At 42.7% G+C, this 14,614-nt stretch overlaps 1 protein-coding gene across 2 annotated transcripts in view; it reads right to left on the reverse strand.

Annotated features, from left to right (window-relative positions):
- Positions 1-14,614, reverse strand: part of NBAS (NBAS subunit of NRZ tethering complex) — a 206,444-nt gene that overhangs the window by 113,214 nt on the left and 78,616 nt on the right. For both annotated transcript variants that reach the window (XM_079792004.1, XM_079792003.1), the window contains exons 24-26: positions 9,940-10,125; positions 8,271-8,444; positions 3,802-3,935 (exon numbers count right to left, since the gene is read on the reverse strand). In XM_079792004.1, the coding sequence (XP_079648130.1) occupies positions 3,802-3,935; positions 8,271-8,444; positions 9,940-10,125 (494 nt within the window). The remainder of the gene's footprint in view (positions 1-3,801; positions 3,936-8,270; positions 8,445-9,939; positions 10,126-14,614) is intronic.

Genomic DNA, 14,614 nt, shown 5'->3' on the forward strand with positions numbered 1-14,614 from the left:
TTCTTCGTATCATCACTCCCTCTGCATCCACTTCAATGTGAAGGAACCAGGGGGAAGCAGAGCCATCAGTAAAAGCAAACGCTTTGTGAGGAAGCACATGGAGAGGGGACTAAGAAACATTATCATGAAAAAGTCACACACTGATGCAAATGTGCCGGTAGGGTAGCCTTCGCATGGCACAAGCACGTAGGAGGGAAGGCAGCGATTTGGCAGGAAAGTTGAGCAACTGCTGTAAAAGTCCTCTTCCATCCTCTACAGCTCTGTGTCCCAACCACGGAGGGAACGCTGGCAACAGAGCCGCCGCACTGACCCAGCTGGATTCCTGCAAGACTGGCGGGTTCTCTTAACAGAGAGACCAAGTAAAATGCTTTGTCTGTGCTTGGACAATTAAAAATGACCTAACATGAACACCAACGCCTCACTAATTTGGAAACCATCAATCTGTCCTGATTCTAAATCTACTTGGCAGTTATTTAGTGCACTTTACAAAGATTATACTATCTTTTTGAACCAAATTTTAAGACTTGGACTAGAGTGATAAATTAGGGTATATTACACTTAAAGTCTTTAAAAAAAAAAAAAAGATCATTTGTCAGATCTAACTTCCGTTAACTTCCAGGAATAATATTTTTTAAATTATCAGTTAATAGCTTTGTAATAAACATTTGTCATTAATTTGCAAGAATATAGTTCTTCCTTTGTGAACTGACATGCACAAACACAATGACAAAAGGTTCTTTCAGCCCGATGAAGGATGCTGCCTAGGTAAGATGCACAAAAGTTTAATTAAAATAAGTAAGTGATTGTTTGTTCCCTAAATGGAAAAAAAAAATTAAATAAATAGTTTACTATTTGGTAAGTAACAACCACTGAACCACCAAGAAAAAAAAAAACAATCACTGGGAGAATATAAATTGACTAACTGGGCACAAAGAACAAAGAGAATCACGGAAAATATTCTGAAGCCCTATATTTTAATAGTGAGCTAATGTACAATTACAAGCTATTTTAAACATTATGAAATACAATCGTTAAGAAAGAAATGTAACAAAAGAACATCAAGTTTTTTTGTGTGTTTTCAAAAGAAAAAAAATCTGTTAGATCAGAAATCATTCAATTGAAGCCCAAATAGCTTTCAGCCTCATACGCAGAAGAGGCATTTTTTAGCCTATCTACTCTTTGAAACAAATATACTAACGCCCTGACTGTCATGTCTACAATTTAAAAAGTTGTTTTAATATCATCATCCTATTGGCATGCAGGAGACAGCCAATCAATGATTCTCTCTTCTTATTGAAGTTTCTGTCTCTCCCTCTTCCTTCCTCTCTGAAATCAATAAAAATACATTTAAACAAATAATAATATCCTCATCCTATATGATTATCTCCTGTTAGACAAATTACTGTTTAAAAATTAATAGATAAGCTTATGCTTATTTGATCTTACTGAAAAAAGTCAAATACATTTATTTTTTGAAGATATACGTGTCAGGTGGAAGTCAATGCTTTTACCCAGTTGAGTCAGGGGCAACAAAGGAGGCCTCAAGCTGGCAGAGGCAAAGTCAAGAAGCACAGTAGTGCTTGCTTTTAGAAGACAGGTTCTCAAGGCTGGGAAAGGTGAGGCAGCCACGCTGTTCATCTGTCACACGCCTTCCAATCTCCTGACGTTTCCTGCTTCATACATGATTTTAGTGAAAACTTTGAAGGGGGTTATGTCCCTTTGGACTCCTTGGCTTATGAACAGTAGCACCCCACCCCACCACTTGTTCTTTTCCAGGACACTGACTTCTCAACGTGAAAAGGCCCTCTGACTGCGGCATAGCTCACACTCTGGGCTTAACTTGTTCCCCTTTCCCTGCATGTTCTGTAAGCCAGAGAGCAGTTTAAAGGACTGATGAGATTCAGGGAAACAATTTTACTCCCTGTTGTTTCTCACCAGGAGGCACAGGCTGCCAGGGGTCTGACTCCAAGTGAAGGTACATTTCATAGCTTGATGAAAGGTTTATAAAGGTAAATTCCTCTTTGAAATTACACACACACACAAAATTTATTTTTTAGAAAACCTTTCGCCTGAATTCAGGCATGAAACAAGTATTTCACAGTGGGTTGCAAACTGGTGATTTCTACCATTCATTTCACACACACACAGGAAAAACGGCAGGAAGAAAAGAAGAGATAGAGAGAAGGAAAGAAAGGGCAAAGAGAAAAAACAGAGCATGCGGAGGCCTCCATGAATCAATATCTGATTTTGTAAATGAGGAAACAGGACTGAGAAGTTAAGTGGCTTTGTTAAAGTCACAAAGGGTTAGAAACAGGTCCAATGACTGCACTCCATGCCCTTCCATGTGTTGGTATTAACTTCTCCAGATGTTAAATTTATAACATTTACTAGATTTGAAGGAGTGATTAAAGGAATGAATGTTGTCTGACTTCCAAAAAGAAAATAAAAATATGATTTGCATACAACTAAATGATCCAAAGGAATGTTGTATAAATTCCCACTTAAATATGAGCCCAGTCAAAAATTATGTAAATTCATTCCTCAAGAAATTAAAAACTGAACTATCGTGCGATCCAGCAATTCCACTCCTGGGTATAAATGAAGGAAATGAGATCACTGTGTCGGAGAGATATCTGCACCCCATGTTCACTGCAGCATTATTTTCAATAGCCAAGACATAGAAACAGCCTAAGTGTCCATCAACAGAGGAATGGATAAAGCCAATGTGATATATATGTGTGTGTGTGACACATACATAGTGACTCCCCATATATATAATGTGTGTGTGTGTGTGTGTGTGTTCGTGTGTGTGTGTGTGTCTCTGTCTGAGATATATATCACAAAGGAGTATTATTCATCCATTGAAAAAAAGAAGAAAATCCTGCCACATACAGCATGGATGGGCCTTGAGGATATTATGCTGTATGAAATAAGCCAAACAAATACTGTAGGACCTCACTTATATGTAGAATTATAAAACAACAACACTAAACTCACAGAAAAAAATATCACATTTGTGGTTACCATAGGCAGGGAATGGAAGGTGGGGTAAGTATATGAAGGTGGTCAAAAAATACATATTTCCAGTTATAAGACAAGTAAGTACTTCTAAAGATGTAATGTACGTGACAATTATAGTCAATACTGCTGTATGTTTAAATTTCTCAGAGGGTAAATCCTAAAAGTTCTCATCACAAAAAAGGAACATTTGTTTTCCTTTCCTTTTTTTTGTATCTATATGATGATGAATGTTAAGTTATTTATGGTGATCATTTTACAATATATGCAAGTCAAGTCATTATGCTGTACACCTTACAGTTATATGGTGCTGTAGGTTAATTATATCTCAGTAAGACTGAAAGAAAAAAATAAAGTGAATTATATATATTAATGCATTCTGCTTAAAGGGATTACTATAGGCAAGAGCCAAGAACAAACAATTCACAGAAGAAATACAAATATGGAAAACGATTAATTGAAAACACAACTTAAAACAAAGACATATCATTGTCTATACACTTTTTAAAAAGTATTTCTTGTTGAGGTGGTAGTGATGTTTTTGTTTGTGTTTTAATGGATAATTAATTATAAAGTGTGAGGAAATTATAGTGACTTTCCATATACTGCTAGAAAAACAAAAGTTTATCTGTAGGGAACTGATTCACAGATCATTTCTTTTTCTTCTTTATATTTTTTTATATTCCCCAAATTCTCAGCAATGAACATTCAGGGAAGCAACATTTTCATTTTAACTGTAAGAATATAGAGACACAATAAGATTGGCATAGTGTGGCTTCTCACCCATATCCCCTCTGAGGCAGACATTCTAATATGTCATAGCAAAGGAAGAGTTGGTCACTCCGTTCACAGTTGTAGATGCAGTCCAGAGCTACTGCCATCAGTTGGTCCTGGTCAGGAATAATTTTTTGCTGCAGCTGGAGAAAATAAAGCACAATGTACTAAATGCCAATAGATTTACAGGCACGTTTTCCACACCCCAGTGCCACTGTCAATAGAATATTAAATAGTTCAATTAATCAACTGCAGAAACAAATCTTGATATTTCTTTAGCTTACAGACTTTTGGGATCGTTAATAATTCTAAATGAAATCACATTTTAATTATAGAATCAGCTAGAAAAGATAATTTGTACCCATAAGCTTTGCATCTGCTAAAAGCAGATTCAATTTACAACCCAGTCAAGATAGAAGAGACACAGTGAATTAAAAAGGCAACTCATTAAAAACATAACCCTAAAGCCATATTTTATGTGTTTCAACTACAAAAATATATAAAATTCCTTAAGTAATATTCAGATATGTTCGATTTTTCAATATGCATAATATATTAGTCATTTAACTAAACAGTACTGACATTGTACCCAAAGTCACATTGCAATGCAGGAATATTCAAATCCCAGAATATACTCCATATTTCTGCTGCAGAAAATGGCTACTTTGAGTCACTTTCTATATAGGATACACCACTTCCCACTGCAAACCACAGGTTCCAATCTTAGATTTCTGGGACATAAAAATAACAGATTTGTGCTTTGTTTTTCTCATCTATAAACCTGGGATAGTAACAACAACTTCCTAACAGGTATAGCATTGTTGTGTGGATTAAATAAATTAATACATGTAGAATGTTTATATTATTACCAACACTGAAACAAAATGAAAAGTTTCCAACCATTTTCTTAGGACCTTTTCAACAACAAAATAAGCCTACTATCATTTCCATAATAAGATCTACTAGTTTTCAACCTCCTAGTAGAAACACCAAACAGATAGGAAAGTGATGGAGGGAAACTGTCAAACAAAGGCAATTTCTCCGCAGAAAGATCACATTTTTGGATGGAGAGAAGAAACATTCAAGGTTACCTGAGAAATAAAGATTTTTTTAAAGTAGTTGGGTTAAAGCATTTATATACCTTTCTTCAATGTGTTAAGAAAAAAATATAACATTAATGTGGCATCAAAAAGTTGTCCAAGTTTCAAAGTAACAAACTGGTGAAATAGGGACAGGCAGCTGTAATAAAAGTATTATTAAAAGTTAATTAAAATAGCTAACTTTTCCTGATTTCAGATTATCTAGTCAATAATATTGCCAAAAAACTTATTTCCATCTTTATGTTTTTCTGAGTTTTATAAATATTCTACAACTGGAGGCCTGGTGCACAAAATTTGTGCACAGAGAGGGTCCCTGGGGCCTTCCTCCCCAGCTGCTGGCTGCCAGCTGGGGCTTTCTTTTGTTCCACGCCACCCTCAGCATACATCATAGCGAGTGATCAAACTCCCAGTCTCCTAGTCGAACTCCCAATGGGACTCTTTGCATATTAGCCTTTTATATATAGAGATAAGCATTAATTAGAGGAAGTAATTTTAAAACTAAAATTGCCCATTGAATTATTTAATCAGAAAGAACTAAAATCTTGCACCTAAGAAACTATCATATACAGTGAATTCCCAATTAAAGCAGCTGTTCCTAACCCTAGCATTCCATCAGAATCACTGGATAAACTGCCAAATGCATATTACAGAACTCCTATTCCTCAAATTCTAATCTATTATATACCTGAGATGGTATATAATAAATTAGAAAACTAAAATATTTTAAATGCACATAGCCTGATGCACCAGTGCATTCAAAGTATACTAGTATAGAAGACACAGAACAGTATGAGAAGGAAGAATATTTTATTCCTAAATCTTCTCTATGCAGCTTCACTTTCCAAAGGCAGATCAAGCAAAGAGAAAGGCTTATAACCAGAGATGAGTGATTTAGGATGCTGTAAAAGAGAAGAAAAGTCTGAGGCACGTGAGAATGTAAAGATGACAAACGTGCTTGTATTCTTGTTCCCGATTACACACCCCCGACTCCCGAAGAGAGGATTCTTCTTCTCTGTTCCATTAACAGCAGGCTCAGCCATGTGCCCCCTCTGGCCTGTGACCTGTGACAGGAGGCAACCGGAACCACGCTGAGCTAAAACCTGAAGAGCCACTGGGTGGTTCTACTTTGCCCTTTTTCTTGTGCCACAAGCTAGAGAAGGGGGCTGCTCTTTCAGCCCAAGTCCTAGAATGAGCAAGACCTGGGACACAGCCGACGCCCACCAGCAGCCTACAGGGCACCTGTGAGAAATGAATGCTTGCTGTTGTAAGCTACTGAGATTTTGAGCTCATTTGTTAATTCAGCATAACTTAGCCTAAACTGTCGAATACAAAAATCATTGTTCCTGTCACATTACTAAAACTACTCTGCATGATCCACGGCAGATCCCAGATAAGCTCTTTTTGTAAACAGTCAAGTATAATAAAAGCAATGTAATCAAGTCACTCAAGCAGCAAAATAAAACCCGATTTCATGCATGCATCATTCATTCATTCATCTGCCCTGCCAACATTTACCCAGCGTTTGCTCTCTACAAGGCACCATGTTAGCCCCTTGTAATAAACACGTAAGACACAGAGAACGTACATAGGAAACAAAGGGAGGGAGAGACAGGCGTGTGAACACACCATTGCGCGACAGCATGGGACAAGCTATTACAGAGGCAGGAGCAAGACCTGCGTACCACAGGTGAGCCCAGAGGGTTCACCGGAGAGGGGGCCTGGGAGAGCAGGGCCCGGAAGGGGGGCAGGTATTGTTTAGGGGCAGGAAAGGGGGCTGGCTATACCAAACAGGAGGAGGAGCCCATGAGAACACAGAGAGGCCTGACAGAACGCGGCAGGGTGGCGAGGGGAGAAGTTCGAAGCCAGGGGCCTAGTGCACCCATGGAGGGCAGTGAGGCTGAGGCGGCAGACCAGAGCAGACCACAGAGAACCTTCCAGGCCACCCGGGAGAGACGAAAGTTTACCCTGCAGGCCATGGCAGCCACGGAGGCTCTCCATAGATGGCCACCTGGTCCAGTGTGTGTGGTAGAAAGAGAACGCTGGAGCGAGAGAAGCTGGGGCGGGAGAGAAAAGCTTAGCAGCACCATTGTTCTCTCCTGCGCTGTTTACATATTTCAAAGGGCTCTATGTTTTATTCAAAAGCACATGCTAAATTGCCAAGTAAAACAACAAAAAACTGACTATATACAAAGGATTTATAAGATTCTGTGAGGAAGAAGTATCACAAGCAAGATTACTGACAAGAATTTAGAGTCATTCTTTCTTCCTCATACAACATTCATATGCGATCCATCCTGCTCTCACAGTATTTCGCGGGCGTCAGCAGCCCACCTGGCTCCCAGCGAAGCTCCCGGATTTAAAATCCGAATACTAAGTAGTAGCTGCGTATGAGGAGATGGGACCTTTTACACAGCCAATGAACAGACACGTTTCTGAGAGACGAGCTTCCAGAAACCAAAGATTATGCTCATTAATAAGCAATGCTTTCCTTTTCATCTTAACTCTACGGGTTATGAGCCATGCCTCGCAGGACTTCAGGTTGTAACAAAGGCCAGCACAAGGAAGTGCCCCCCTTACCATGGAGGTGGGAGGGGCCTGAAAGGACTTCTGCTTGAATCCCTATCTAATGCTGACTCTCACTACAAAACCTGTGCCCCACGTGACAGGGCCACCGCCTGAGGCCCTCCCTGGAAAGGGGGCCCTGCCTTCGGACCCCGCACATCTGATCTGGGGCTAAATTCAGAGACTGTTTGCTGTGGAGGAATATGCTGCCCTTAACCAAATGGCTTACCACCCAAATCTTCAACAAAGTTGTTAAGAATAATGACAAGATCTCCTTATGAGACCCCAGAGAGTTCCCTAAATACTTGAAGGCCCTCAAGGGCAGGAAGCACGTGGTTAAGAAGGTGACTGTGAGATTAGAACGTCTGAACCCAGGTCCCACTCCTTACTATGGGGCCCGGGCAATTGCACAGCCTCTATCCCCCGATTTTCTTCTCCCGCAACATAACATAACATAAAAACAGCTGCCTCTCAGGATCGCTGATAGGGTTAAATGAGTTCACACTTTCAATGTGCCTGCCGACAGTCAGAGTTCAATACCTATCAACTGTCAGTCTTTTTGGTGTTGCCAGTTTCCAAAACATAACCGTCAATAAACTCTGGAGTAAGTCAGTTAAAATAAACGTACTTTTATGGAATTCCAAAACGATTTTGGACCAAACTATTGAAACATGTTTAAAGAATTAAATGACGACCATTTCCTTTTCTGTGAAAGCGAAATTACTTGCAAAGCCTATTATTAAGATTTAATAAACAAAACCGAGCTCTGCAGAGGAAGAGTGCAGAGACGTCGCAGGTGTCAGAGCTGCTACTTACGTCTGGCTTGGAATGCTGGAATATCTTCAGGGGAAGCCTCAGGTCCCCCTTAGCTGCCGTCACCAAGTACTCCTTCAGCAGCGCTTGCGCCGCGCCCGGGGCCTGCTTCTCACAGCGATGGAGGAACGGGACCATCCACTGGTAGGCGCCTGTCACGTACTTGTCCTCGGAACACTGAAGGTGCAGTTAAAAATAAGCCCGCACTGAATTCCATTAAACACCTGCTTTTCCAGACTAACGCTCCAGAACACCCCGATCATCACACTGAGTCAACAGGAGAAGCCCAGCTCATCCTAAAACGGACACCCCGGTTCGCCCTGCGGACTGCGAGGTAGGAGAACCCCCTCTTCCTGGGGTTGTGGAGCTAAGAGCAGCTCCAGCCTGCAGCCTGTCCCCTCAGCACCAGTGCCCTCTGGGGCCCTCCCCCTCTCCGCACTCCCCCGCTCCCCCCCCCGCCCCACCCCCCCGCCGGCCTCCGCAGGCCAGCACTGAGTCAGGAGGTTCCCAGAGCAAAGGAGGGTCTACCCCACAAGTGTGTATGTGTGTGGGGGGCAGGTATAATAGTCAGAGACACCACAGACCAACAGAAAGTGTGAAACAAGAAGCGAGAGCCAGAGACAGGTGCACAGAGCTCTAGAAAGCAGCCGCTGGAGAGCAGGCTCATCCATGGAATCCGGATGCCCTCCCGCCCTTTCCTCCTCCTCTGTTTTGTTTTGCCCCTTTACATCCGCCTTCACAAACTCCCAACGGCACCATCATTTTACTCATTGCTACCCTGATTACTCAATCCCCCCTCTTAGCTACCCCGGGAGATACCCCTAAATCTTACATATATCACAAATCAATGGCACTGGCTGGACAGTCAGAAAAGAAATAATTAGAAAATGGGAAGGTAGGGGTAGCGAGAAAGGCAAAGGGGGGATTGATAAGAGGGAGAAAGATGACGAGGAGAGGGCTGAGAGGAGAAAGGAAGATGGAAGAAAGCACAGGAGAGAAAGGAAGAGTCAGGGAGAAAGGGAAGCGCTCGGGCGCTGGGACCGCGCTGGCCTGGCCCATTCACACCAGGCCGCCCAAGAGCAAAGACTGGAAAAGCAGCGAGCACCTCCTCAGCCCCATCATTCTTGAGTCCAGGTATCTCTCTACTCGGTAGGCTTCGCAGAAACCAATTCCTAACTTTAGGAATGCATTTTCTCCCCAGGATGACCCCCCCAAAAATCTAAGGAAACAGGCAAATTCTTCTAAACATATTAACCCTGAGGTCAAGATGTTTCCTTCACACACACACCCAGCCCTCTGACCTCCAGTAACTTTTTTTTCAGGTCTTGAAATATGTAGCCGTGACTTTTAACACAGTGGAGGGTTAGAAACATGAATCCTGTACTAGAATGAGAGCTAGTTTAGAAATACGCCTTGCTGGAAGGGGGTGGGGCGGGATGGTTACATATAGATGCGTATGAATCAAGGGCCGGCCGGATACACAACAACCAGAATAGTGTTGGAGGCCTTCAGTAACTTACCCATCAAACTGAATGCAGTTTTAGAAAGTCAAGAATCCTTCCTTAATTTACTACGTTCCCAGGTTTGGAGGACATTTCCTCTTTGGCTCTGAGACACACATTAACCAAAGTATACAAGGAATACCTAAAAGTAAAGTTAAAATTACACCTACACTATTCATCAGTAACCGCAGCTTTTCAATGTCTTCCATCTGCTGGAGCTCCTTCAAGGTCAGGGTTAAGTCACAGCCGGCTTCGTAGACCAGTGCTTCCAGAGTCACCAAATCATCACACAGGGCCAGCAGGCCAGGGATGTTCCGCTCCATCCCCAGTCGAACAAGGGACAATGCACAGTCAACCTACAACGGGAAGGCAGCAGTAAGTCTGAGCGTCACGGCTTTGCCATACGTCCTCAAGTACCTGGTAACAGCCTTCTGCATAGAAGCTAATTCTTGTAACCAATTTCCATAAAATCACATCAACAATATTATACATTTTTAGTACAAAACTTTAGAGTTATTTACCAAATATATCACAATCATACAGTTTCAAAAGAATCATACAGTCAGCAAGAAATTCTGAAGGTAAAGATGGTAAGAGAAAGGCAACCACCTTAAATCCACAGACCATTCTAGTTTACAGGGTAGTTTTACATATATTTAATTCTGACAACAGTAACAGGCAGGGGGAAAACAGCTAGTTAATGAAAATACCAAATTAATCTTATTTTCACCAAAACATTCTGCTCTAAAAATACTGTTTTGCTTTCATATTCCTCTTCAGTCCCCAGCCTTTCCCAGTGCCTCCCATATGGAAGGCATTCAATCAGTATTTCCTCTGCCTTAATTCAAATACGCAGACGCCTCCTAGACAAAATGAAGAATGATTTGCCTACAGATGCTCAGCAGACAACAATTTGACTCCTATCATTTGACAAGATTTATAAAATGACAGATTTGATTGATGGCAAATGTCTAAGGTGGCCTACACCTATAGTGCCTCTTCCTCCTCCTTCCTTACTCCCACTCCCAGACTAGCAGGTATTTAGTGAGGACCCACTGTGAGCTGAGCACCACTGTATGTGCTAGGAATATACAGCTGAATGACAGAGGCTCTCCTTCAAGGATCTCTCCATCTCACAGGAAACAACCATTAAACAATGACTGAAGTGGAGGGAGGGAGATATGTGGGTGAGTATGATCTCAAAAAAGAGGGCCCGGAGCCCAGCCCGAGAGTGTGACCAGGTCTCCCAGAGCTTTAGAGGATCCGTGGTGTCAGCAGGTGAAGAAGGGAGAAGGGCAAGATAGCAGCGGGAAGGCCAAGGCGCGCACTCTGTTTAAAAGCGCACTTAGTTCCCTACGACTGGAGAGGGGTGTGAAGTGAAGCGGGAGAAACGTGGCTGGAGACAGGGAGGGGCCAGGTGACGAAGAATCCTGTTTGCAGAGCTAAGGATTTGCAGTTTCCTGGAATGCAATTCTACCAATGGATTTCCAACTGCGGCGTGTCATAGACTTCCACTTGGGAGAGAATCCTGAGGAAGTACTTATGGAACGATGAACTGGGGGTGAACAGGACTGGAACTGGGAGACCTGCAGCTACGAGTATTCAAGCACGGCACCTAGGGACAGCAATCTTTAAGGGACAAGCCAAAGAACCTGAGCCACGTGGAGGAGACTGAAAGGAATGGCTAAGACAAAGACAAGACGAGAAGGAACACGGGATCCCAGGAGCCGGGCAGGAGAGACAGCAGGAGGGAGGAAGCAGGAGGTGGAAGGCCAGGCACTGAGAGGCCCACAGGAGCTGGAAGGATGCGGCTTCAGTAGAGGGATGGGAGCAGGTGGACTCCAGGAAACGAAGAGTCGCCGGACACTGAGCAAGTGACTCCAGAGAGCAGCGGCTACCTGGGCTGTGACGGAAAGAAGTCAGCTAATGCTGAGCCAGGGGGAATAGGGCTCGATGTTTCTGCATAAAATAGTACTGAGATGAACTTTATGTCTGGGGCGGGGGGCGGGGGAGAGAAGGGTGAGGATGGTTTAAGATACAGAAGAGGGACTAGATGGCTGAGCAGGTGGGAGTGGGGTCCGGAGCACAGGGAAAGAAAGCAGCTGGAAGGCAGGAAGAGACCACTTCTTAGGGAAAGGCTGGGAAGAGTAGGAATAAATGGAAGCGAGCTCCCCAGTTTCCCAATGATTTACCAAGCGGTTCACTGCTGAGAAGGAAGCAGGAGGTGGTGGGGGGTGAGGAGAGAAGGGGAGAGGGAGCAGCCATGTGACAGATCCACCCACAGCCCTCAGAGACGCAGGATCGACAGGTGGAGATGAAGCGAAAGAAAGGAGAAATGCATGTTCAGTTGGGAAGAGTGGAATAAACAGGAGGGGGAACCATAGTAGGGAGGCTTGAGGCACAACGGGAGTGACCCGGTAATGCTTTGACAGATCATGTTTCACCTGATGTCTAACAATAAAAACTCAAGTCATGTCTGAAAGGACCCATCTACCTGTATAGCAATTAAAAACACCATCTCAGGTGTGTTTTCAGCAAGCAAGAAAACTTGATGCATAAAACATGACTCAGAAGCACATTAGCGATGTGTAATACACTCACCCATTTTGTGATCCGGATTCATCTTTTTCATATCAACCTCGAATCTGTTGCTTTCCCAATACTTAATGAAGTAAAAGTGTTTTAGAATCAAATAACTGACACCTCATATGAAAGTAGGCTCTCATGCCACTCAAAGAATTATACCACAAACCCCAAGCCCTCCCTGGACAAATTTTACCACGAGATACATTATTCTGAGCCAACAAAAATATTTTGCTAAAGATATTTGTAGGCACTGAGGAAAAAGAAGTCCCATATCAATTAAAGTTTAAAAACGAAAAAGATAAAACTATGCTAGATATCACTTTGATTGTAGCATAAGCCACATGAAACGCCAACACATGAAATGAAGCTCAAGAACAACACCTCGATTAGAAGAGTTTTTAAATAAATGGAAGAGATGAAAGACTCGAAGGCAGCTAAATAAATCACTCCGTGCGTTTACGGCTCCTCCATGCCTGCTCTTGATTGATAGCTGCTGTCTTTTCACTACTGAGGACTAGTCCACTGTGTGGCCCACTGATGTCCACTTCCCCTTCACCTACTAAAGGACATCTTGGTTCATCAATTGTAACAGACGCGGGATTTAATGATTGGTGGGGGGTCAGAAGGGATACATGGGAACTCTGTCCCTTCTACTCAATTCTTCTATAAACCTAAAAACTTCTCTAAAAAATAAAGTACTAATAAAATAAACCAATAAATAAGAACATAGATAAGTATATAAACGATAACTTATTCCACGTTTCAGTGTGGCCCTTTTTCTCTTTGTATTACTGCTATTTTTTAAAAATCCTGAATAATGACTGAAATTTGGGTTACGAAATAGTTAAAACTACAAACTGAGGAGCCATTACTGGTCTTTTGAAATGCACAAGGCGGCTGCCCAGCACTTTTTAGACATGAGAAGTTTTTGAATTCTCATTCCCAGCTCAAATAACAGAGCTCCCGAGAAATCAGTTATTTAAATACATCAATGCACTCACACCGCCTTTCTCCTTATCCTCAGAAAGCTCTACTGGTTCAGCTAAGAAACCACCAAGTGCTCAGACAGAACTGGTCCACAGGGAATCCTTTTCCTTGTTACACAGAGACAGACGTAAATGCCAGGCACCTCCTGGAACCAGGTGGCGCCCCTGGGCCCTTAAAAGTTGTCTACATACGAGCTCCACATTCACTTGTACAGACATGTGCCTCTCTGGCTCACCTGAGAGCTTCTCCACCAGCTATTACCAAGTGGGTTTCTCCTGTATTGGCAAACTAAAAGGCCTTTGCTTAGTCTGACCAGTATGAGCTGGTCATTTCCAGATGTGTTCCCAATGGAAGCAGAAGGGTCCACCAGAGGCACCGGAAACTCTGAGGGGGCGTTTCTGTCTGTCACAAGAATTAGTGGGTGGGAGCCAGGAAGGCCAGACGCCCCACAACGTGCAGGGCAGCCCACGTAACCACCTTGTCCTGAGTCCTGCCTACCTTTCAGGTGTTCTGCAAAACCTACTTACAAGGATCAGACCCCAACTTCATTTAATATTTACACAAGCCTTCTTTGTATGGGTTAAAGTACACAGAATGTCCTGGAATGCAGCTACTATATAATCAAGTGAGGATATTACACTGTTTTGTTAGAAAGTTTACCATGAGCTGTTCGCATCCCAGACGGCAATCTGTGGTATTTAACTCAAACAACATGACACCTGAATCGCAGCTCCCGCCCTCTCCTTCCAGGTGACTTCTCACCAACTACACTTCCGGTGCAGTCATGACCCAGCGTTTACATATTTTATTTACCTTCTATATTGGCATGAAGTCATCATATTAATTTGGGGGGAGTTTTCTACTAATAAGATATGTTTACGATTTTCTCATCAGGATAATAAGTCTTACAAAATATTTACTAGTGAGCCCACCCTTTAGATTACTTTCTCTTGCTCTCAGGTCTGTGCACTTGTTCCTTTGCATGTGGGCTCTGAGAGAAATATTAGACAGAGACCTGGCTCCTCACTGCAACCCCTGAGCAAGTTGCTCGCTTTCCTGTCTGTGGGCCTTAGTTTACCCTCCACCACCCCGAAAATCAGACCAGACCATCTCCAGGGACTCCCTTCATCAGGACAGCCTGATATTCTAAACAGTTTCTACTGTAGTCCGCAGTCATCTTCAAAAACTTAGAAAATCCTAAGTATTCTTGGCCACCCCCATGTTCCCATCAGCTCCTGCAAATAATTCATCTTCAATTGTATGAATAATAAA

Source organism: Cnephaeus nilssonii, assembly GCF_951640355.1.
Source record: "Cnephaeus nilssonii genome assembly, chromosome: 15".
NCBI classification, from domain to species: domain Eukaryota; kingdom Metazoa; phylum Chordata; class Mammalia; order Chiroptera; family Vespertilionidae; genus Cnephaeus; species Cnephaeus nilssonii.